We start from the raw sequence: 25164 nt of genomic DNA on the forward strand, positions 1-25164 counted from the left end.
AACCGGAACGGTCATAAGGTTCATGGTTTAAACCTATAAGGATACCATCAAATTGGTCTATCCCTGTTTGTTCTCATTAAACTAGGGTTTAATCTTCGTGACACCCAAGTGACATCATCTGTCTGAGTGAAAGGAAACTTTCCAACTTAGTGGGGGATTGTTGGAAATTATAGAGGAAAGGTTGCAAGTTGGTATGTTTCCTCTATCCCACATTGGCGGGGGAAGAAAATTTTAATGGGTTTATAAGCTTATTCCCTTGATGGGGCACCAAATGTTTTAGTGGATCAAAGGAATGGGCCAAGCCCACACGCGCGCCTATCCTAGCCTAGCACTAGCTGACTCCGCGAGTGCACGAAATCGTACGACGCATCGGTCACTGGGAGCCGAGGAACTTTTATTTTTGCCGAGTTCAGGTCAAGTCGGTTTGACCGATCCGGTCAAATGGTTGACCGCCGTTGACTTCGAGGAGGATGAGTAGGGATATTCTGGAAGGATCAGGAAACAACTTGCTTTGAGAGAAAGTCGTCGTCCTAGGGTTTCTAGGGGCCGGCCTATGAGGGTCCGTTTCATGCCTTCTAGGGTTTTAACACTTATAAATTTTGCTCCCTAGGAGCCGTATTGACCACTCATGAAAATCGAAGCTTTCTCCCTCTTTCTGTATTTTTCTTCCGTTACCAAGTATTCAGTTTGTGTTTATCGATTTCCAGTGTTGTTGAAAAGTCGATAGATCTGCATTAAATTCTAGGGTTTTACTCTGTTGCTTACAGCCAGTAGAAGTGAAGTAAAAACCTTTAAGGGCAGGAGTTTGATCCGTGCAACTATTTTAAGTTCAAGATCAGCCATCGACATGTTGGTTTTACTTTTCTGTATTGCGTTTAATTTCGTCCAACAACAGGAAAATCTTCTTCTACCTTTCTTACAATGAGATCTAATCGAGAAGGATTGATCTGATTTTTGGACGAAACTTGGTAATAATAATAATAATAATTGGATCTTTTATTTACAACTAATCACCATATAATTCTCAATATTATTTGTCAACTTCGTTGCGCGTCTATTAGTATGATTTTCAACAGTTCCAAATGCCAACAAATACACAAAGTATTTAAATATACAATGAACCAAATTAGGTTAATATACACAATCTTATGATCATTTGATGGATTATAACCTAAACATGGTGTAGGGCTTATTTTAAAAAGTCTAGGTGTTGCAATGTCATTAAAAGTGACATTTCATAATCTTTCAATGCAACAATTGTAGATCACAAGAAAAACCCATTTTAACATTGTTAGAAGAGGAATGCATCGATATGAAAGTAAGTAGTGTTAAGCTTTTGGTGTTGACTTGAACACAAAAACTTACGCTTGCATAACATGACCATATTTGCATATTATTTCTACAATTTCCTATCAAAATAAAAGATTCTAGCCCTAATAATATATATAACAAATTTGAAAAGAAGATACGTTGATGATGACTAGATATCTAAATCAATAAAAAGATTATCAAATCGACATAAGATATTTTCTTTATCAATAATGTTTTATTTATTTTTTTTTTTATTTTTTTTTTACTATTCTAGAAACTTTAATAGTTGAATAGTGTTTTTTTCTTTTTGTCAAAGTGGTCAATTCTCCACCACCACGTTTATTTTTATCTAGAAACAAACCCCTCATAGTTTTGTTATAATCGCTTATATCATTTTTAATTATTTTATATTATATTTTTTTCACAATTATTATAATATAAAATTCGAAGGCCCCTTCACGCCACCTTGGCACTTCTTCTCCCCTCCGTCGGTTTTCTCCACATTGAAAAATCACTTTCTTCTCTCTCTCTGCAAAATTTCTCTTCCGACTCAGATTCACTGTTGCTAATCGAACAAAAATGCACTCAAATCATCTGCTTCTCGAAGAACCTATCAGGATGGCTTCCATCCTCGAGCCTTCTAAAGCTGTTAGTATACTAACTCTCTTAATTTCGGTTAATGAATCAGTTTTGGTTTTATTGATATGTGATAATTTGTCACTTGCATGATGCTTTAGCTTTTTTTAGATCTATTTCTTGTTGAAAATTCATGATGTTAATTACTGTTGTAGAGTTTTTTCCCTGCGATGACCAAAATCGTTGGAACTTTGGGCCCTCGGTCTCGATCTGTTGACGTCATCTCTGGTTGCCTTAAAGCTGGCATGTCTGGTATGGATTTTGCTTCTTAGTTGTTTTCGTTTACTGTTTATATGTTTTTTCGTAGTATTGATTTGAAAATTTGAATTTCTGTTACTGGTTTGAGATTTATTGTGTCCTTGTTCCTACTCCTTTATTTGCTTACGAAGACATACACTCTGATTTTTGTTGTGAAATCACATCTGCTACTTTTCAGTAGCAAATATGATATGGTGGTGTTTTACAAAGTCCGATGTAATAACTAATAGTTAATCATATTTTTCTACCTTAGAATCCATGTCCATTTTGAAGGCCGAATAGCAATTTGTTCAGTGAGAATTAGTTTTATACTTGTTTGGTATGAGTTCCTTTTAGCGATTTGGTTGTTCTGTGTTTATGGCAGTTGCTAGATTTGATTTCTCATGGGGAGACTGCGATTATCACCAAGAGACTTTGGAGAATCTGAAGGCTGCTGTGAAAAGCACTAAGAAGCTCTGTGCTGTATGTTCCTTTTCCTTCACTTCTTATTACCCTGTTCTCATGAAAATCACATTTTGCTGATATGAGAAAACGTTTCTATTCATTTGCTTTTTCTTCTACTTTATCATTGTACTTGGATACCTCATGAGAAGCAAATTTGTCCTTGCTTTCATGAATATTTGACCACATTAAATGTTTACAAGTTACAATAATAACTTCTATGTTAATTCCAGGTGATGCTGGATACAGTTGGAGCTGAGATGCAGGTTGTGAATAAGAGTGAAAAAGCCATTTCACTTCAACAAGATGATGTTGTCACTTTGACCCCTGATGAAGGCCAAGAAGCTACTTCTCAAGTACTACCCATCAACTTTGCTGGGCTAGCTAAGGTCAGATGCTCTAATCTACTCATGATTAGTAGTAATGTAATTATGACAAATTCTTTAATTCTGAAAATATCATGTTGAATCTTGACAATTAACCAAAAAATTCTAGAAGCTATTTTGACTCTTTCTAGAGGACCCTCTGTACTTATGAGTCTGTTTATATTGTCTTTACAGGCTGTGAAAACAGGAGACACCATTTTCATTGGTCAATACTTGTTCACAGGAAGTGAGACCACTTCTGTTTGGCTGGAGGTAAGGGCAAACATGTCTTTTCTTTTACTGTATCTCATCTAATCCACAATAAACAAAGAAACACATTAAAAAAAGTTTCTGAAAGCAAACAATTTGTTCTGATTTCTTATTTTGGTATGTGATTTATTGGTGTACTTTGACATGATCAGGTTGATAAAGTTGAAGGGGTTGATGTTGTCTGTAAGATAAAGAATTCTGCAACTTTGGCTGGGGCTTTGTTCACTTTGCATGCTTCTCAAATTCATATTGATCTACCTACTCTAACTGATAAAGATAAAGAGGTGAATTTATATATTGTTAGTATGATATTATATGAAAGATATATGTAATAGACTAATAGTGCTTTTCATGATACTTTTTTTTTTTTTTTTTTTTTAATTTCAATTTTCAGAATATTAGTACATGGGGAGTTAGAAACAAAATCGACTTTCTCTCATTGTCATACACACGACATGCAGAAGATGTTCGTGAAGTAAGTTTGCTTTCTTTAATTCTTTTTTTAAAACTTTTATTAATGTTTATATTTTCTTGATGATTATGTACTTTTCTTTTCTCTTTATATTATAATTTTTAATGATTTGATTTGCAAATGCAGGCACGTGAATTTCTTTCAAAGCTTGGTGATCTTAGTCAAACTCAAATTTTTGCAAAAATTGAAAACGTAGAGGTGAATGATTTTTAAAATATAAGTTCTTTATAGTTTATCATAACAACAATTTGAGATTAGGTTGGAGTTTTTATTTATTTATTTATTTTTCATTTTCTTGACAGGGTTTGACTCATTTTGATGAGATATTACAAGAGGCAGATGGAATTATCCTTTCACGTGGAAATCTTGGAATTGATCTTCCACCAGAGAAAGTAAGTTATTTTATGTTTATTGTTTACAACAATTTAAAAAAAAAAACTGAATTGTAATCTAGATTCAAATAAAGAGACATAAATTAATAGAGCCTATAAACTGATGAATGTTAAAAATACAAATTAAACCAAAAGAAGAAAAGGCAAATCAATATTTTGTTATTCCTGTGTTCATACTTCAAAATTCTGTATAATGGTAATTAATTAGTTATTTGTCTAGGGTTAAAATGGTCACAAGTTACTTAGAAGTTGAGAATCTGAATCTGAAAAATAAGTATTTTAAATATTACATTAAAATAATTTTTTATGGGTTAATCTCAAAAAAGACCTTATATTTTATGTTTTTTCCCGATGAAACCTCAAATTTATTTTTTGCCTGAAAAAGACCTTGTATTTTATCATCTTTTTCCAAAAAAGCCCTCAACTTTGTATATTTTTCCAAAAAAACCTCAACCTTCTAAACGCTTCCAAATAAACCCTCAACGTTTTTAGTTTTCTCGAAAAAACCCTCACATTTCACAATTTGTTTCTGGCAAAAAACGACTAAAAGGGCCAAGATCGGAAAAAAATGAAAAAAATACAAGGTCTTTTTCAGGCAAAAAATAAATTTTAGGTTTAATCCGGAAAAAACACAAAATATAAGATCTTTTTTGAGATTAACCCTTCTTTTATTCCTAAATTTAAAAACCAGATAAAGAACCATGTTCTTTTTTATTTAATCACGTGTAAAATTATTTGAAGTGCTATGTTTAAACTTTAAACTCCTACATTTTAAACTTGACCATGGTACTCTTTTATCATCACTCATTATTCATTATTTTCATTTTATAAAATACGAAATTTAAGGAATAAATAAATCTTTTTTGTAGGTGTTTTTATTCCAGAAAGCAGCTCTTTATAAATGCAATATGGCTGGAAAACCAGCTGTAGTGACACGTGTTGTGGATAGTATGACTGATAATTTAAGACCAACTCGTGCAGAAGCAACTGATGTTGCTAATGCTGTATTAGATGGTGAGTTTCCATTTCCATTTCCATTTCCATTTCCATTTCTCTCTTGATTCCGGAGATTATTAGACACCGGAATCGGAATTCAATTCCATTCCATCGTGGCATTTGTTTGCAAATTGGAAGTCACAAAATCGTTTGAGAGATGGATTTCAACATTCCATTGTAAAATCCATGGAATTCAAATTCAACTCCAAACATTTCCTTTGTCAGAAACTACTCAGATACTCTTTTATTTTCCAAAAGGGTAACTTAGGGTGGGTTTGGTTGTGGAATTTTTTTTTTTTTTTTTCCATTTTTCTAGGAAACAGAGTTTTCATTTTCATTTGAGTAAATTACATGAATGGTCCCTAGGGTTTGGGGTAATTTGCATGTTTGGTCCCTAACTTATTTTTTTTAACTTGGAAGGTCCTTACTGTTTGTTTTTGTTATGCGTTTGGTCCCTACTATTTGTTTTTGTTAGCACTTGGTCCCTGTCTTACCTAAAACAACTATTGGTAGGTAAGGTGAGGGGGTGGGGGTGGGGGTGGGGTTGGGGTTGGGGGTGTGTTTATTTAAATAAATTAAAAAATCAAGGGCAAGATAGTTTTTTTAGGTAAGATATGGACCAAGCGTGTAACAAAAACAAACAGTAAGGAACTTCCAAGTTAAAAAAAAAAGTTAGGGACCATTCGCGCAAATTACCCTAAACCATAGGGACCATTCTTGTAATTTACTCTTTTCATTTTCATTTTCAGTTTTTAGTGAAAATTTTAGAAAATGTGTTTGGTTGTAATCGGTAGAGTTCTCATTTTCCATTTTAGAAATTTAGAAAACTGTAAAAACTAATAATCACTTTTCTAATGTACATACACAATTTGGAAAACAGAAAAATTTCATTTTATTGGAAATTTTTTGAAAAATGAATCCACCAATCGCCTTTTCAAGATTTCCATTGAAAATTTTCCACAATTAAACGCACCTTAAGTATACATTTTTTTTTTAAACAAAATTTGTTTTTAAAAAAAATTGCATTTCCATCTCGATATATACTTTTACCTAAAAATTGTTTTGAAAAAAAAAATTCATGAACAAGAAATTAATAAAACTATAGAAGGGCAATTTAAATATTTTTGTACATACCTTACAGTTATTTGAAAATATGTATTTATAAAAACAAAAAATGATCATTGAAAAAGAATTCTGTCATTTTTCATTATCTATATTTAAAATCGTTTGACAGATATTTTTAGTTCTTCCAACCAAACTCCCAATGGATTCCAATATTTTTAGAGTTCTTTTTATTTTCTCACTTTACAAGATCTGTTAAATTTGTGGATCCTCTTGTTAATATTTTTAATATATTTTATATGAAAAATTTGCAGGAAGTGATGCGATTCTTCTTGGTGCTGAGACCTTGCGTGGATTATACCCTGTTGAAACAATATCTATTGTTGGAAAAATTTGTGCTGAGGTATTCTTTCATTATTTAGTTTTTTAATTTTCTTTTTGTGACTTATATATATCACAAAACAAACAAAAAAAGAAAAATATATGTGTTGACATCTTAATCATTAAATAAAGTCATAAGAGATTCTGTTCTAAGGTAGGGCATCATATGATGGAATCAGGGAAGGATTGGAATAGTTCTTTCCATAGTAGGAATGGAATGGAATGGACCACTTTTAAAAGAATCTGATTCCTTTCATTTTTTCAATTTTCATTCCTCAATCATGTATTTTTTTTAATCTTTCCTTCCATCATATAACATAATGAAAATTTGCAATATAGCCATTCTTATTTATGTAGTTTTTAATGACAAGTGTATTTTTGTTTCTTCAAATTTCATAATTTTAGTTAAATTACAATTTTTTTTATAAAAGTTTAACTAGAAAACTTAATGTTTATTATAATCTTATTGGGGTTTTAATGAGTTTATTTTGTTTAGCTTTTTATATTTTTGAAAACAAATAAATTGTTAATTATAATAAAGTAAAGTATAATTTATGCAGGCAGAGAAGGTTTTTAACCAGGACCTATACTTCAAGAAGACTGTAAAATATGTTGGAGAGCCAATGACTCATTTGGAATCAATTGCCTCTTCTGCGGTATTTTTATAAATATTTCTCATAAACTTTTCACAAATTAATTTATTTAATTTTAGTAAAAAAAAAACCTGATCGATATATTCGATTTATTCTTTTAGGTTCGTGCAGCTATTAAAGTCAAAGCATCTGTTATTATTTGCTTCACATCCTCCGGAAGGGCTGCAAGGTATATATTGTCACTGAAAAGTTATTTAGTTAAGAATAATTTTCAAAATTGGTCCCTGTGGTTTCCCAAAAAATGCAGTTTGAGTCCTTTTTTTTGACTGAAGGACCAAATCTGCATGGAAGTTTCAGTTTTGGACTGATCATGCGAATGAAAAAAAAATGGACTCAAACAGTCAAACTGAACTTTTTGGGATACCACAGGGACAAATTTTGCAATTTACATAAATGGTCCCTGTGGTTTACCAAAGGACTTTCCATGCAAGTGAAAAGACAAAAATACCCTCACAAATTCAGTAAAAAGGACCTTCCATGCAAGTTTTGCAAACCACAGGGACCATTTATGTCAAAAAAATTAGCAGGGATTGAGTTTGTGACTTTTGGTAAACCACAGGGACCATTTATGTAATTTTGTCATACAACATTGATTTCGTTAACTAAAGAGTAAATAGCAAATTCATTTTGTCTAACGAATTACAATTTCATTATGTTAGTTTTGGAACCTATTTTTGTTTATATCTATTAATTCTTAACTAAAATCAATAACTTTGATTATGATTCATACATTTTTTTATAACTTTTTGTATTCTCCATTATTTTTCATAAGCCATATTTTTAATTTTTTATAAAATGCAGATTGATTGCAAAGTATAGGCCAACAATGCCAGTCATATCAGTTGTTATTCCAAGGCTAAAGACTAATCAATTGCGATGGAGTTTCAGTGGTGCTTTTGAGGTACCATTTACTAATTATTATATTATAAAAATTAAAAATTCACATCCCATATTTTCTGTTTATTTTATTTTATAGTAATGGAAAACCAAATGAACAAGTTTTCCAGCTTATTTTTTCGATGAAGTGGATGCGAAAAGGGCATTTACGTCTTTTTCACAAACAAGACATCATGAGCAAATTTGTCCCACCCACCAAAAAATTGCATCCGAAAAGTGGGACAGGGATTCACTATTGATTTCTTGTCTACGTAAAAGACGTAAATGCCCTCTTCATCTTTATCATCGAAAATAGTTTGTGACTTTTTAATATATATATATATATATATATATATATATATATATATATATATAGAAAAAAGAAGGTTTTGTTTTTTGAAAAATAAAATTTAGGAAATTTTTTGAAATGTGGGTCAAAAATGTAAAATTTGTAATAAAATTTAAAAACTGGGCCAAAAGTGTAATTTTTGAAAGTGGTATGGAGTTTTCCCTATTTCTTACTCTTAACACTTTGTTTTTATTATGTAAACGAATGGGCAGGCAAGGCAATCACTTATTGTGAGAGGTCTTTTCCCCATGCTTGCTGATCCTCGACATCCTGTAAGTTTTACTTTCTCATCATCTTTTTACGAAAAGACGAAAATGCCCTCTCACCATTCTAATCAATAATGTTAAATTTTCAGGCGGAATCCACAAGTGCAACAAATGAGTCAGTCCTAAAAGTTGCACTTGACTATGGAAAGACATCAGGGGTAATAAAGTCACATGACCGAGTTGTGGTTTGTCAAAAAGTTGGCGATGCTTCCGTTGTTAAAATTATCGAGCTTGAAGACTAGTAGAATAAAAAATCTTCCTGCCACATGTTTTTTTAAAAGGGTATTTTCGTCCTAAATTTTGGAAGTAGGCGTTGGATATATCGCCACCAGTTTTTTTTATCCATAATATGATATGAAAATCCACTTCCTTGTATCAATTTAGGCCTCTTTATACTTTAATAAAAATGAATTTTATTTTTCTTTTTTGTAATAACTAAAAACAAGTAAAAACTCTATTTGCATTTTCAGTTTCCAAATTTTCTTATATTGTGTTCGATTTATGCGATGTTAGGCTACAATATGTGTAATAGCTCCGATTTCCGAACATTTTATACAGAGTTTAAAGTGTATTGTACTCGATTTTAATGAAATAAAACTTCAATAATTTTTGGTCTTCTTTGTGAAGCGAAAGTGAAGGGCAAAAATGGCAATTTGGGTTTGGTGTTTGACAAAATCATATACGGGTCACTATGTAAACTCTAACGCCTTGTTCCTGAGTTTTTTTTGTAAATTCATTAAAGGAAAGGGAGGGAAAATATTAACGGAAGGAAAGGGAGGGGAAGGAAAATTTTATTTAATCTGTGTTCCTGAGTTCGAAGGATATGAAAGTAAAATTTTTAGTTTATGTGTTCCCGAGTTAGGAGGGAAAAGAGAAGAAAATAAAAAGATTACAATTATACCCCTATTTACACATTATGTTAAGAACATGTAAACAATATGAATAAACTACAATTGAAATCAAAATCAATCAAAAACATTTAATCAAACTATCAACTAATGAAATAAACTCAATTCAACAATGAAAACCTAGAAAATCAAAATTCCCCCTCTTACAAATGAAGTCCAATGCAACCTACTGTAAAAAAACAAAAAACAAATCCCATAAAACCTAAAGATATGATTCAATTTTTAGCTTCACTTATCATCTTTCTTAAAAAGATCTTCCTCATCCTCATTGAAGAACTAACAATTGTCCTAGCATCGGCTTGATTACGTGATAAATATATGAAAGCATCCGCAAATTCATCGTCATCCAAACCCATCAACTCTAACTCTTTCTCGATTTCCTCACCAGTATAGTCACGAGATTTCTTCCCTTCCCTCATAACATCAACGATTTCTTTAAATGTTTGCACAATATTGTGTTCAAAAGATTCTGGTTGAGGTTGAAGTTCAGGTTCAGTTTCAACTACTACTTCATCTTCATCTTGAAATTTGCTTTCTAGTTTTCTTTTTTTACTCTTCAGCTTCTTTGCTTTTGAACTCCCATCAGGTGAAACATTTGTTACTGACACTATTTGAATGTCCTCCTCATCATCTTTGTGTACGTTCTCCAAACTTACCTCCTTATTTGCCATTAGTTTTTCCACATCAACAATTTTTTCTATTTTAATTTCTTTGGATTTGCTTAACCGGGCATTTTTTTCTTTTGCTGTTTCCACTTTTGATCCCGATGCTCTATCATCTGAAAATAACATCTCCAACTGATTGTAATTTGAAATCTTCTTGGTCCTGAATGCAGCTGCTTCAGGGTTCGCCTGTTTATAAACAAACCAAAAAATTAATTAGTAAAGTTAATGGTAAAAAAGTTATATAAAACAATGAATCAAACGTAAAACCAACACATACTTTAATTAATTGCTCCCATACTTCATCCTCTGCTTCAATGTGTTTTGTTTGAGAATTCCATGAGAACCCACTTAACGAAGTACTCCGATACATATCATACCATTTACTAAAATTACCTTTTAAAGTTTTCATTTTGTTTTTAAGTTGATCTTTTGTAATAGACTTGTTAAACTCTTTACTCAACCCTGCAATCATGTTCGCATATGCTTGCGAAGTGAATGTACCATTCACCCAATTACCTATATCATCTTCCTTTACAAGAGCTTCAACTAGAGCATTATCCATATTATCTGTCCATGTCAAATTTTCTTTTTTCACAACACTTCCATCCGCTGCCCTTTTGTTCATGATTGCTTAGTACATACAAAGATAAGATAACCAGAAATACATTATTAAAAATTGTACAAATATTTATAAAAAAGAAAGGGCTCATAATTTAAATAACACCATAAAAAAAAAAGAAATTGCAAATGTCACTACAATATTAAACTAAATTAACAGAATGAAATAAAACTGATAAATCGTTAATCTACTATAAAACTAATTAGACATATCTATTTCATTGTTTGGTTTCAACAAGTAATCATTCCACATTTGAGTTGTAATAGCGTTCCTCAATTCCTCAGCCCCATCACTACGCACACGTCCGTTATTAACACCATGTCTCACTTGTTGTGCCCAATTTGGGAGGAAAATTTGGAAGGAAAATCAATCTCCAAAATCCGTCCCTTTCCTTCACTTTCCTTCGATCAATTAAACTGGGCCAAAAGTGTAATTTTTGAAAGTGGTATGACCTTTTAAATCCCGGTTTTTGGACTTAATTAAATAAAAAAATATACAAGGACTAAATCGATCATGAGGCCAAAACATAAGAGCTTTTATGGAGTTTTCCCTATTTCTTACTCTCAACACTTTGTTTTTATTATGTAAATGAATGTGCAAGCAAGGCAATCACTTATTGTGAGAGGTCTTTTCCCCATGCTTGCTGATCCTCGATATCCCGTAAGTTTTTCATCATCTTTTTAAGAAAAGATGTAAATACCCTCACACCATTCTAATCAATAATGTTAATTTTTCAGGCGGAGTCCACAAGTGCAACAAATGAGTCGGTACTAAAAGTTGCACTTGACTATGGAAAGACATCAGGGGTAATAAAGTCACATGACCGAGTTGTGGTTTGTCAAAAAGTTGGCGATGCTTCCGTTGTTAAAATTATCGAGCTTGAAGACTAGTAGAATATATATCTTCCTGCCAAGTGTTTTTTTAAAAGGGTATTTTCGTCCTAAATTTTGGAAGTAGGCGTTGGATATATCGCCACCAGTTTTTTTATCCATAATATGATATGAAAATCCACTTCCTTGTATCAATTTAGGCCTCTTTATACTTTAATAAAAATGAATTTTATTTTTCTTTTTTGTAATAACTAAAAACAAGTAAAAACTCTATTTGCATTTTCAGTTTCCAAATTTTCTTATATTGTGTTCGATTTATGCGATGTTAGGCTACAATATGTGTAATAGCTCCGATTTCCGAACATTTTATACAGAGTTTAAAGTGTATTGTACTCGATTTTAATGAAATAAAACTTCAATAATTTTTGGTCTTCTTTGTGTAGCGAAAGTGAAGGGCAAAAATGGCAATTTGGGTTTGGTGTTTGACAAAATCATATACGGGTCACTATGTAAACTCTAAACATGGAATAACTCCATAGAAACTATGAAAATTTAATGTCGAGTATAGAATAGAGTTCATAAAAGAGAAATTAAATATTCTTTTACTTTTTGTTTTTATATACCTACCAAATTAATTTAATGTTCGTTTAATGATATTAATATGACATATGTTATTATTTAATTTGGTAGGAACTAATTTGGTAGGAGGATTTAGAAGAACAAAAATAAAGAGGAGGATTTAGGAGAACAAAAAGAAAGGTGTAAATAACAAATAGCGGAAAAAAAGTTTATGTTTTATATATGGGAAAAAAAACCCATCAAACTCGGACACATTAGGTTTTTGAATAAAAGAAGTTGGTTTTTAGTAGTAGTTGAGTGCTTTTTTGTTTGGTTTTGTTTTGTTAAAGAGTTTTATACTTGAGCCTATTTACTCTTATCCTCCTTTTTAAAGGTGTACAATGCAAACCGGTTTATTTTTAAAAAGCCCAAAAAAAAACAAACGAATTTCTAATAATAGGTTCAACTAAACCAAACTCCCGAACAGTTTTAACATGTGCTGTAGTGCTATACACAAAATTTGGGCATTTATGTCTGTTGAGGTATGCATACATCGTATATAATTTCTTCTTGACTCCTTTTATCGCAAAATTATTCATTAGTAATACCAATTAGATGTCAATTATTAATTGTTGGTGGGATTTGTTAGTTGTTATCTATTAATCGATAGCAATTTATTCACCGAAGCTTCTTAATTGATATACGCTAGTTGTTAATTATTAACGAAAAAATTCATGAAATAACCAAAAGTTAGGGGTATTTCCAGCAAATAACAATGGAATTTTGAGTTTTGGAAAATGACCACGAGATCCGCAAAGGGAGCTCTGCTGATCACTTTAATCTTCTGAGGAACGACGCATAGTACTGCAGAAATGACATGGTACCACTAAAAGACAAATTTTTAGGGCTCTAATGGTTCCGCAGAGGTGGCTCTGCGGATCCATTGTACACCTCTGCGGATCGTTATAATCCTCTGAGGAACCATTGAAAATGGGTAAAATCGGAAAATACCCAAAACCAACCTCATTCAGAGATATTATTATTTGGAAGAACTTCAAGTGCCCATTGGATCTCTAAGAAGGCTTGTCAAATTCTCATTACATACTCTCAAAGAAACCCTAAAACTCCATGAAAGATGGAGCTAGAAAGGGGAAAGCCAAGGATAACGATTCATTACCTCCAAAACATCCTCCTACTGAAAAGGAATCTGAATCTCCACGAACCTCCTTGGTCCAAGCTTCTTGACCTTCAAGATTTCTTCACAAAACACTTAACAATGCCCCAATTTGCTTCCAATGGCTCTCACTCACGATTCTAGGGCTTCTGGATCTCAAAGAGGAGTAAAGAGGCTGGGGAAAGGGTGTAATGTTCCTTAAATAGGGTGCAAACCCCCGGATTAGGGTTTTTCTCGTTCCGACCAGACTCGCCGAGTCCATTCTCTGACTCGCCAAGTCAGTCACTTAGGGTTTTCTTTCCTTTCTTGGACTTCCTGATTTTGGGGTGTTACAATGTCTGTGTGTGTGTGTGTGTGTGTATATATACACACACACACACATATCACCATATTAAACCACTCGCCTCAACGACTATAGAACGACATGACGATCACTAGTAGTGGAAGAGTCATCAACAACGAATGAGGTCCAACACCTCAGAACACCGGAGCAACTGTTGTTCAAATCCCAATAAATAAAGCAAGAGCAACGATGCAGGAAATGCTTGATCATCAGCAATGTGAGTTTAGGGAGCTATTGGCCCAAGAACTAGCTAATGCTAAAAGAGGAGAGCCAATAATCAACGAGCTGGTAGTTATTGAACAAGTAAAAAATAGACCGATTCCTTCTCATCCAGAAACAGTACAAGAAGGAAATGATGACTACGAAAAGTCATCAGGGACCACTTCCTCCTCCGACAGACTTGAAGATACGAAGGAATGATGAGCCAAGGGGAATTTGTAATCACAAGGATTTTACGACTTGCAAGCCATCATCCTTACCTGGAAAAGAGGATCCAGTTAGAGTCATGGATTGGATATCGGAGATGGAGTCAACTTTCATAACATGTGGTTGCACATGGAAGCTACAAACCACCTATGCTGTGACGCAGTTCAAGGTCATAATGCTTTGCTGGTGGAACACGTTAGGGAAGATTTTGAGCCCCAAAAAGCCACTGTAACTGACATGGGACAAATTATTGATGCATTTCAAGAGGAAGTTCTGTTCGGCTGAGAAAATGTTGGAATTGGAGAATCAATTCTTGGCTTTGACAAAGGGAAGCATGTTAGTGGACGAAAGATGTCTATCCAAGGGATATTCAACATTCTTGGCATACATGATAGATGCAAAGAAGGAGAAGAAGGAAATGAGTAATATACATGTGGTGTGAGATTTTTTGGAGGTATTTCCTAATGAATTACCAGTATTACCACCAGAGAGACAAATAGAATTTAGAATCAACTTATTGCCCAATACGACGCCAACTGTGAAAGCACCATATCGTTAAGCGCCTATGAAAACGAAAGAGTTAATGACACAAATCCAGGATTTTTTGGACAAAGGTTTTTATAAGACCTAGTTCATCACCGTAGGGAGCTACAATACTATTTGTAAAGAAGAAGTACGGTACAATGAGAAGGTGCATTAACTATAGAGAGTTAAACAAAGCTACGATAAAAATAGATATCCTTTACCTAGGATAGATGACTTGTTTGATCAATTGTAGGGGGTAACTGTTTTCTCCAAGATTCATCTCAGGTTTGGATATCACCAGTGGAAGATTAGAGAGCAAGATATTGAGAAGGCAACCTTTATAACAAGGTATGGACACTATGAATTCCTTTTTATGTTGTTCGGACTAGCAGATGCTCCAACATCATTCATGGAACTGATGCACTGAGTTTGTAAACCCTTTCTTGATAAATCAATAATAGTGTTCATTGATAATATCTTGAGTTACTCCAAAAAAGTCAAGATCATGGTAAACATCTCCAAGAAGTACTGGAAGTCCTAAAAAGGGAGAAACTTTATGCAAAGGTCTCTAAGTATTACTTTTGGATATGGTAGATTCAATTCTTTGGTCATATAGTTAACAAGTAAGACATTATAGATGACCTTACAAAGATAAAAGTTGTGATGAAATGGGAGACGCCAAAGAATCCCACTAAAATTCATAATTTTCTAGGATTGGTAGGTTACTATTGAAGATTCATCCATAATTTCTCTTCTATCGTGGCTCCATTGATAGCCCTGACAAAAAATGGAGTTGCCTATACTTGGAGCGAGAAGCAAGGAAGAGCTTTGGGTGAACTGAAGAAGAGGTTGTGTGAAGCACCAATCCTCATCCTACTAGAAGGATGATGAATTTTTAGTCTTCAGTTACGCTTCTAGTATTGGATTAGTATGCGTCCTTACTTAAAGAGACAAAGTAGTAGCTTACGCCTTGAGAGAATTGAAGCCCCACAAGCAGAATTATCTAACTCATGATCTAGATCTTGAAACAATGGTTTTTTCCCTAAAAATTTGGAGACACTATCTTTACGGAACCAAATGGAAACTATATATGAATCATAAAAGCCTTCAATATCTCTTTGATCAGAAAGAATTAAACATGAGACAAAGGCAATGGATGGAGCTACTCAAGGACTACGATGTGAGATACCTTAAGTAGAAAGGTGATTCTGGAAGGGAAAAGATCTAGATCGTTGAAGATTGAAGTGATCTCAATGATTGTAGAAAGATGAAGGAAGCTCAGATAAGGGCTCTAGCAGAAGGTGATAAGAAGGAAGAATGTCTAGGCAAGACATTTGTTTTTGAAGAGGATAAGCAAGGGTTGAAGTCGTTTGAGAATCACACTTGGGTGCCTAAGTTGGGTGGTATACAAGATCTTATCATGGAAGAATCTCATAAGACCATGTATTCTATGCACCCAGGCAACACCAAAATGGACTTGGACTTAAAAACCTATTACTGGTGGCTAATAATGAAGGTTGATGTGGCAATTTACGTAGCAGAATGCTTAACTTGTGAAAGAGTAAAGACACAAAATTAGAATCCATACGGGGATTTGGAACCTTTATTGGAACCCGTAGGGAAGTAGGATGATGTTACCATAGAATTTATAACAAAGTTGCCAAAGAAAAAGAGAGGCCACAACATGATCTAGGTTGTAGTAGACTGACTTACGAAGAGTGCATATTTCATAGTTGCACGAGATAATTAGTCTATGGAAAATTTAACTGAGACCTATGCAGAGGAAATTGTTAGGATACATGGAGTACCCTTATCTATCGTGTTAGATTACGCAGTCAATTCACTTCCAAATTCTAGAAAAGTTTGTACGAAGCAATGGGCATAAAGTTGTGCTTAAGAAATGTATATCATCCACAAACAGATGGATAAAGTGAGATAATTATCCAAACCTTGGAAGACATGTTGTGTGCATGTGCTTTAGAATTTCTTGATAGCTGGGATGACCACATATCATTGGACAAATTTTCCTACAATAATAGTTAGCACTCTAGCATCAAGATGCCTCCTTATGAAACAATATACAGAATGAAGTGTCATGCGCCATCGTGTTGGCCGGTAGCAAGATAGAAACACTTTGCAAGTCCTGAGTTAGTACATCAGACAGTTGAGAAGCTAAACGTCATCAGGGGAGGGATGTTAGCTTCTCAAAGTCATTAGAAGAGCTACACAAACAAGAAGCAACGACTAATAAGATTTGATGTGGGTGGTCAAGTGTTAATTAAAGTCTCACCATGGAAGGGACTTGTTAGATTCAGAAAGTGTGCGAAGCCGAGTCCTCATTTTTATAGGACCATTCAAAGTACTTTAAAGGATAAGGAATCAAGTATATAAGCTTGAATTGTCCGACGAACTACAAGGTATCCATAATACCTTTCACGTTTTCTATTTGAGGAAGTACTCAACAGAAGAAGTTGATATGCTCTTACTTTAAGAGTTAATGATTAATGAAGATAGAAGGCTGGTTGAAGAGCCTGAAGTAATAATTGACCGTAAGAGGAAGAAATTAAGACATAAGATGATTGAATTGGTGCTAGTGTGATGGAAACACATGACAAGGCCAAACCTCACCCGGGAAGCAAAAAGTGAAATGAAAATTCACTATCATCATCTGTTTGTTGCTGCATGATTCTGGGGATGAAATCATTCTAAGGGAGAGATAATTGTAACACATGTGTTTCCTGTTGGATGAGTCATAATCTATAATCACTTTGGTAAACTCTTGTGATCTTTATATGAATGAATAAGAACGGATTGTTCATATATTTATATGCTTACGTGTTTTATAGGATATTATGTATAAATTATATAAGTATTTAACAATAAAATAAATATAATTAAAATACGGGTTGAAGATAAAAGATTAAATAGGACAAATAATCTTAACCTAGTTGTAGTATACGTAATAAGGATTCTGAAGATATAAGGATCGTTCAAATCTTACTTCATATGAAGAAGATATGCTTCTTCGAAGTCTCACGATTAAAGCGGTACGACTCTACGTATCGTAAAAAGTAAAATTTTGATAAATTAGTTTTTAGCCTAAGTGATCTAAACGAAAATTATAGTAGTAGTTTGTAACATCCAAAAATCAAGTATACCTTGTGAACCCTAGTCTTTGAGCATTTGTCCAATTTGGCCCTTGTTAAAGGGAAGAGTGGTAGACGGGTACGCGGGGCGTACTGGGGTGTACGCTCAGCGTACTCGTGTGCGTGTTTGGTCGCCGAGGGTTGCCTAGTATGCGGGGCGTACCAAGGTGTACGCGGGGCGTACTAGGCCCAAAAACAAACCCTAATCTTTAATGAGCCCTCTATTTAAAGAACCTTACGACCTCTTTGTTGGCCACCATTTCCAGAAACTTATCCTCCCAAAACCCTAAATCTCATTCTTGTAGCAAGAGAGTGCCTTGGAGAGCTTGTTAGTGTATTCTTGGACATTTGAAGTGAACTGGAAGCTTTGAAAGAGAAGGAGTAAGAGCCCAAGCCTTTGGATATGAGATTCGCAGTGGGAAAAACTTCATTTGGAGGTAAAAAGCTTCAAGCTTTCCTTCTCTTATGTTTGTGTTTTTATATGGAGTGTTTTAGGGTTTTGTCCCCCAAAGTTGATGGCTTTATGAGTTGATGACCCCTAGAACCCGAGATTTGTCCCTTGTGAGTCTATTTTGGGTTTCTAATCCATAAAAAGCTAGTCTTGGTCATTAAGAGCTGGCCATGCATGACTTATGAGTTCATTAAGGATGGAAGTGATGTGATTTGGGTGTTGGTGACTTCCTTACCCATGCAAAGGATTAAAGTCACCAACTTTATGGATTAAGTGGCCTTAGAAAAGTCAGATCTGGAATTGGAGCTTATGTCTTAACCATTTAAGACCACAAATCAAAAAGAGCACAAGACTGGCACTTATGCTGGGCGTAATCCTAGTACGTGCAACGTAAAGGGTCGAACTCCCCGATTATGTGAAGCATCCGGGTATGCCCATCGTACAGAGTTGGTACGCACCGCATACTCTGTAGGGTTGACTTTCGTTGACTTTTAGCGTTGGGTCAATATTTGGACCTTTGAGCCAATTGAGGGGTAAAATGGTCTTTTACCCTTCTGAGGGAATTTAGAGAGGGAATAGTCTAGCCTTTGAGAGCCGTATTGATTAGGAGAATTTATTTTATGTGATTAGGCGGAGGCTAGATCAGTATTTCGAGTTCGGGATTATGTGAGTTACCCGAGGTAGGTCTTCTCACTATACTTTACCTAGAGTAGTAATTAGAGTTGAGACAGAGTACCTTATATACTATTAGTATGATGGGATGCATTGTGTTATTCTTTGTGATTTGTGCTGTGTATGATTCAAAGTTTACAGAGTTAGGATCAGAGGGTCCATAGAGTAAGGACCTGAGGGTCCACAAAGTTATGGGACTGGAGGGTCCCACTGAGACACCTTGACCAGAGGGTCATACAGAGTTATAGCCTTGAGTGGCTAATATGTGTTGTATGTGGTATTTTGGGGAACTAACTAAGCATTTATGCTTACAATGTTATGTGTTATGTGTTTCAGGTACTAACGAGGATCGCGGGAAGGCGCCGACATGATTTGTACACTGATGGAGGGATATTTAAGATTCTGGGATTTGATATTGTTATGACATTTGATTTTCATGAGACTTTGGAGAATTAATATTTGAAATATGTTTGTTTTTAAAAATGAAAAATTGTTTTGAATTTTCACGTCGTTACATAGTTAAACCGAGAGCATGTATATACAGAACATCAAAATCTGACTTCGTAGGAGGAAGTTATGATTTTTCTAAGATTCAGCGTAATAGTATTCAACTGAGAAATCCAATTTTTGATTGGTTAATTTTTATCTAAAACAATCTAAACAAGAGTAAAAGATCTCGTTAATAGGAATCCAACAATATAAAGTCAGTTGAAAACAAACACTGGATGAGAGAGTTATGCATTTTATATGGGCTTTAACAGTCTAAGCCTGTGTGAAAAAAATACATCAAAATTAGCTAATGGAGTCTAAATGAAAGTTGTAGACTTTATCGAGAGCTTTTTGTAGATATAAAAAACATCAATAATAGAGCTCGTATGAAGAAGATACGTAATTTTGAAAATCTAAAAAACAATACACGCGCATTAGGAGCGCGACGTGCCCGACAACGCCATACATCCCCACCAACTTTTTGCCACATGTTAGGCCAACATATAGCCAGGCCATGATGTTCAGAATGAGAGCGCAACGTGCGCTATGGCATGCACCGCGTACAGTTGTTTTTTGGACTATAAATAGTCGACTTCATATAACATTTCATTCCCACACCCCTACAACCCTTCTCTCTCGATAATTCTTCGGTTTTAGCTCCTTTCTTTCATTTTTAGACTACGGAGAAACCCTAAGACACTCCTGAGTACTCATCTAAGTAATAGCCTTTAAGCAGGAGATCCCGAGTTAGTGTTCTACCTAATTAGATCCCGATTCTCATCTATAATACTCTGTTAGTGAGCTACACTTACTCTGCCTTTTTGTAAATTACGATTATAATGATAAGTCATTACTAAGAACTTAGAATTAAGGTTTATCAACGATCCCAAGTCATTATACTGATTGATCTACTTACCAGAGATATGCCTTGAATGGCCATGTCGGCTTGGTTGTTGGATTTCAAAAAGACTATATATCGAAATGGTCCTGCCTCCCTGACTTTCCTGCGTAGCTGATCCTTACTTGATAAATTTTGAAGTAGACCTTGGGATTGGTAAGGAATCTAAACCCTTAGGATAATATTTCCATGAAGTATGAAATTATACTAAGACTTAGCATTATATACATCTAGGTCTTTTGGAAAAGGTGTAAGGCGAAGCTCTACCTGATTCACTAATCACCAGACACCTTGTCAAGTGATTGCATAACTATTATCAAGAACATAATCTTAATTTAAGAAGTATTATTACTAAGTGATATTAAATGTTTACCTGTATTACTTGTGCTATGTGTTATTTGTATAAATATGACAATTGGATTAGAAACTATATTAAGAATCAATTATCTTTAGTTATAAGTCTTGCCTTTGGTTTAAGAATAAGATTTGTAAAGGTTGCTTAGGTCTCATAGTTGGGATAGAATGTGAGATCAGAATGGAGTGAAGTCCTCCTCTCTTTTGGATGACAAGAAATAGCGGGTCCAGGTTAAACAATTGGTAAGTATGTCTAGGTCATCGACCAGAGTAGATGACAATATTTGATTATTCTATGCTGTCTAGTGAGTTATGTTGCTAGCATTGACCTGTAACTCATGGACACAGATAAAACGGGATACCATATTTATCAAATCTCTGGGCATTGGTTTCCTTATATGACTTACATTGGCCAAGGACACCCGTAGCTGTGTAGTCAATCAGATACTCAGATAATTCATCAGGTAAGGTAATTCTTTCAGATGAGTGTCGAACTAGGATCTATGAGGATCAGTTAGGTTGGATAGTTGGTCTTAGGTCAATATTTCATATATATAATTTTGACATTACTGGTTGTAGGGATGATATTATTTATTATCTTAAATTATCATGGGACTAAAAACCCTACGTATCTTGTCAGGTTTTCCTAAACCCGACCCACTCATTTTTATGCATCACAGATAGTGGAACCAAGGTTGTTGTAGTCTAGTTAGGATGCTGGGTGAAATAAAACAGTTGTTCATGTAATATGTAGTTTCACAACCTTTTATAATTTACGCTGTAATGTATGTTTTAATATGAATGAATGACATCCTCAAGGTTTTAATAAACTAGCTTTCGTTATCTTAAAAATGTTTTACTTAACTGGGAAATTTCGCATCTCAATCTGTAAAGTGTAAAGAAAAATCATTTAATTGGTTTTGAAAAAAATAGGAAATGTCACACAACTCCCCATAATGAAACCTAAGGTGATCTACAATATACAATATTCCAACACGGGATGACATTTCACCGAATAAGACAAAGTAAGGCGTCGGTAAAGAGGTGAGAAAGGAAGGGTGTGTCATCTTTGATTTGGATGTCTAGTTCGATTCAGGTTTCCATTTTGGAGGGAAGCATGATTAAAGAGGGTGGGGAAGTAGAGAAACATACACACATGCACAGTAAAAGAAATAAAACCCCCAATTGGTCATTAAGTTATTGAGCATTCATTGTACATCATGAATACCCAAATAAATACACATGCAAACTCAAAACCCGTAACTAAAAAACCATTTCAAATCATATGCCACTACCACCTATTTGTAATCCAAACCCGATTGATGTATAAATCCTTTTTATGGTGGATTTTAAGTTTAGGGGTTTCGTTTGTTTTAATATCGGTGCACAAACGAGATTTTTTCAAGGAAAGAAACTGAAAAACAAGAGATATGGGAATCACATGATCATGAAGTTGATTTTTGGTTGTGGTGGTTATGGGGAAAATGGGTTTACAAGATTTAGTTATCTGTTTTTATTATCTTCAAGTTGAAAAGGTGACGAAAGGAAGAAGGTGATGGAGATGGGGGTAGGATGTAAGATAGTACAAGTTAAAAAAGGATGGCACAATGTGTATGTGTGTGTAGAATTTGCTCAAGGTGAAGAAACAATGGAAGAGAGAAAGAGAAAGTTTTTTTAATGATAAAATAAATACACAGTAAAAATGTATTTTCACTCGACTTAACATAAAAAGTTTAATAGAGTTAGTCATAAAAATCATTTACGTGTTAAGTTTTCTCCAAAATGACAATTTGTGAGAAAAATGTTTGATAATGATTGTTTTGGAAAAAAAAAAATTAAACCTTAAGATTAGTTGTGAAATTTTGTCTAAATATATACCTAATAACATATGTTTGTTTATTCTTAAAACACATGATATTGATTAATCTTACTTCATAAATAAATGTTTTTGCCACATGTTATCACCTAATTTAATATGCCACATGATATTTTTTAATTTTTTCAATTTCATTTAAATCCATTTGGTAAATTGTGGGTTTTTCGCCTTTTTATTAAATTATAAAAAAATCTAATTTAAAATATAATAAAGAAAATAAGAAAACTTAAATGTCACCATGAATTCTCACGTAATTTATCAATTAATGTATTAAATTCAAATCAACCTTCCTAATTGAAAAACATAATTTTCGGCTACTTCCTTTCGAATTCATGATAATTTGCATTTTCGGTCAATCCCTTTCGAATTCACTATAAATTGCAGAAATCTTGTAAAAATTGGTTCATTCACCACAAATATTAATATTCATTCAAAATTCAATTTTATCGATTCTTAATATATTATTATTTCTTTTAAAAAAAACTCATATACAGGTCTAAGCAAAAAAAATATTGAAATGGTCATTTTTGTTGATTTTGCCCGGCGTCCATAACATGCTTGGGTAATGCTCTTAGCCTAGCTATTTAAACCACTCAAGGGGATGTAGAATGTAGATACTAAAATAAATGGCAATGGTAGTTCTAGCCATTACTTATATTTATGAGAAAAGGATAAGATATATGAACAGAGAGAAATCATAAATACTTGTAATTCATACAACTGTAAGTATTCTATTGCATCCTTTTTGTTGAATAAAATTTAATCCGATTTTCAACAATAAACGATGCATATCTTCAATATATAGCATTCGAATTTAGGACACGTTATGTTAAGGCTAGTAGAACATCTAAAACTAGATAAGTAACATATAGACTATATATTTCATGGGTATGAAGGGAGACCAGTCCAGTTGTAGTACGATTGAGTGGGAACCGCTGCCCCATCATAGTTAATCATATAGTTGCATTCACCAGCAGCCACCACAGACGACGGGGTAGCAACCGCTTGATATGAAACATTATTGGAGCTGCGAATGGCGTTCACCGATGTACTCTCAACAGTAGTGTCTTCTCCGGTCATGTCTGAGTACCCTGTTGCGGAAACTTGTGCTTGTCTCTTATTGCCATGTTCTTTGAGTATAGCTCTCAATGCTAATACCTTAATCAAGGAGAAATTACATATTTTAGCTAGTATATATAGTTATTCGCTCATCGATATCATCTAATAAAACCAAAAGAATTTGAATCGGAGATCGATAGACCATCGCATGCACATATATACGTACGTACCTCCTCTTGAAGCTGTTGCTTCTCTCGGAAGACAGCATCGAACTCTTGTTTAAGAGCATCATACAAACGTTCGAGCTGCTTAGCCTTCCAACGAGCACGTCTATTTTGAAACCAAACTGCAATTTGTCTTGGCTGTAGTCCAAGTTCTTGTGCCAGCTTCATCTTTCTTTCGGGGTCCAGTTTGATCTCCTCCTGAAAGCTGTTTTCCAATGCCTCTAGCTGTTCACTTGTCAATCTTTTCTTCTTGTCCTGATTGTTGCTATCGTAATCAATTTGGCTTAGATCCATCATTGGTAAAGATGCTTGCTGCAACATCTGATGCTTCATATCTGAACCCCCTGTTATTGTTTCAAAAGTTAATAAGTGGAATCACAATGGTGCCAATGGTGGCAATGAAAGATTTATGTCGATGTTGCCAAGATCAACGCAAATACAATCGCAATGAAAGATTTTTTTTTTATTCAAAACTGGTTGACATAAGCTGAAAACAAACACAAAACATTATACGACTCAATTTAAATCATGGAAGCTTTACACATCGACCCCTAGACCATATAGTCTCTTTAGCCTGCTCTATTTGTCCAATAGATTATAACAAAGTTACGTTTTTGAACAGCATACATTTGATATATATATAAGTAACTTGAAAGGGAAGACACAAAATGAAGCAATTAAAAAAAAAAGAACGTGAATTACCAGGTGGGTATAGATAGGGGTCGACAGTGTTACAGTTATAAAGAAAGGAAAACGGACTTTGTGCATTCCGAGGAATAAAGGGAATGGGGTTGCTACTACTCCACTCCATTTGATCGAACGTCTTCTTCGTTAACAATATCTACCTTTTCACAAGCTAGCTATGTTTAACCTATTTGTAGCTACGATATAATTAAGGTGATGCTGTGATTTGTGAATCATTTCCATGCAAGAAAGCTGTGTATTTATACGACAAGTAATGGGACATACAATCCAAAGGGTGAGACAAATAGACACAGGTACTGGGGGTGTGATGACTGGTGAGAATAGGTTAAAAAGGTAATAGGGTAGAAAAAATATGGGATTTGGGGGGTCACAATCTGGTCCCCAATGGGAGTTAAGCACCTAAGTTTATTGAGCCTGCATGCACTTTACGCTGCCAATATGCTTCTTTTTCCATGCCTGTTCTGACACATATACTACAGCTCTGCACCTTTTGAATCTCTGTCTCGCAAGAGAG

At 34.1% G+C, this 25164-nt stretch overlaps 2 protein-coding genes and 1 long non-coding RNA gene across 3 annotated transcripts; 2 read left to right on the forward strand and 1 right to left on the reverse strand.

Annotated features, from left to right (window-relative positions):
• Positions 1–1770: 1770 nt before the first annotated feature.
• Positions 1771–9214, forward strand: LOC145030876 (pyruvate kinase 1, cytosolic). Its single transcript, XM_078979316.1, has 16 exons — positions 1771–1959; positions 2103–2199; positions 2570–2667; positions 2880–3035; positions 3207–3284; positions 3434–3565; positions 3676–3756; positions 3880–3951; positions 4056–4145; positions 5015–5159; positions 6518–6606; positions 7145–7240; positions 7339–7406; positions 8039–8138; positions 8675–8734; positions 8818–9214. The coding sequence occupies exons 1-16, from the start codon at positions 1891–1893 to the stop codon at positions 8968–8970; spliced, it is 1584 nt and encodes a 527-aa protein (XP_078835442.1). The 5' UTR covers positions 1771–1890; the 3' UTR covers positions 8971–9214.
• Positions 9215–11518: 2304 nt separating this feature from the next.
• LOC145028839 (uncharacterized) lies at positions 11519–12181 on the forward strand. The gene is made up of 2 exons (XR_013676209.1): positions 11519–11580; positions 11658–12181. It is a non-coding gene; the product is annotated as an uncharacterized LOC145028839 (long non-coding RNA).
• An 11184-nt stretch (positions 12182–23365) lies between these two features.
• Positions 23366–24917, reverse strand: LOC145028840 (putative homeobox-leucine zipper protein ATHB-51). The gene is made up of 3 exons (XM_078977562.1): positions 24648–24917; positions 23952–24289; positions 23366–23820 (listed from the first exon to the last, which is right to left on the reverse strand). The coding sequence occupies exons 1-3, from the start codon at positions 24754–24756 to the stop codon at positions 23545–23547; spliced, it is 723 nt and encodes a 240-aa protein (XP_078833688.1). The 5' UTR covers positions 24757–24917; the 3' UTR covers positions 23366–23544.
• Positions 24918–25164: the final 247 nt, after the last annotated feature.

Source organism: Lactuca saligna, chromosome 2 (genome assembly GCF_052625555.1).
Source record: "Lactuca saligna cultivar CGN05327 chromosome 2, ASM5262555v1, whole genome shotgun sequence".
NCBI classification, from domain to species: domain Eukaryota; kingdom Viridiplantae; phylum Streptophyta; class Magnoliopsida; order Asterales; family Asteraceae; genus Lactuca; species Lactuca saligna.

Bases quoted from the DNA above. Each gene is read 5' to 3' on its own strand.
- LOC145030876 (XM_078979316.1), top strand. From the start codon at position 1,891: ATGCACTCAAATCATCTGCTTCTCGAAGAACCTATCAGGATGGCTTCC. The intron at 2,200-2,569 runs GTATGGATTTTG...TGTTTATGGCAG, and splicing joins CCTTAAAGCTGGCATGTCTG to TTGCTAGATTTGATTTCTCA. The intron at 2,668-2,879 runs GTATGTTCCTTT...TGTTAATTCCAG, and splicing joins GCACTAAGAAGCTCTGTGCT to GTGATGCTGGATACAGTTGG.
- LOC145028840 (XM_078977562.1), bottom strand. From the start codon at position 24,756: ATGGAGTGGAGTAGTAGCAACCCCATTCCCTTTATTCCTCGGAATGCA. The intron at 24,290-24,647 runs GTAATTCACGTT...AAACAATAACAG, and splicing joins CCCCTATCTATACCCACCTG to GGGGTTCAGATATGAAGCAT. The intron at 23,821-23,951 runs GTACGTACGTAT...TCCTTGATTAAG, and splicing joins AGCAACAGCTTCAAGAGGAG to GTATTAGCATTGAGAGCTAT.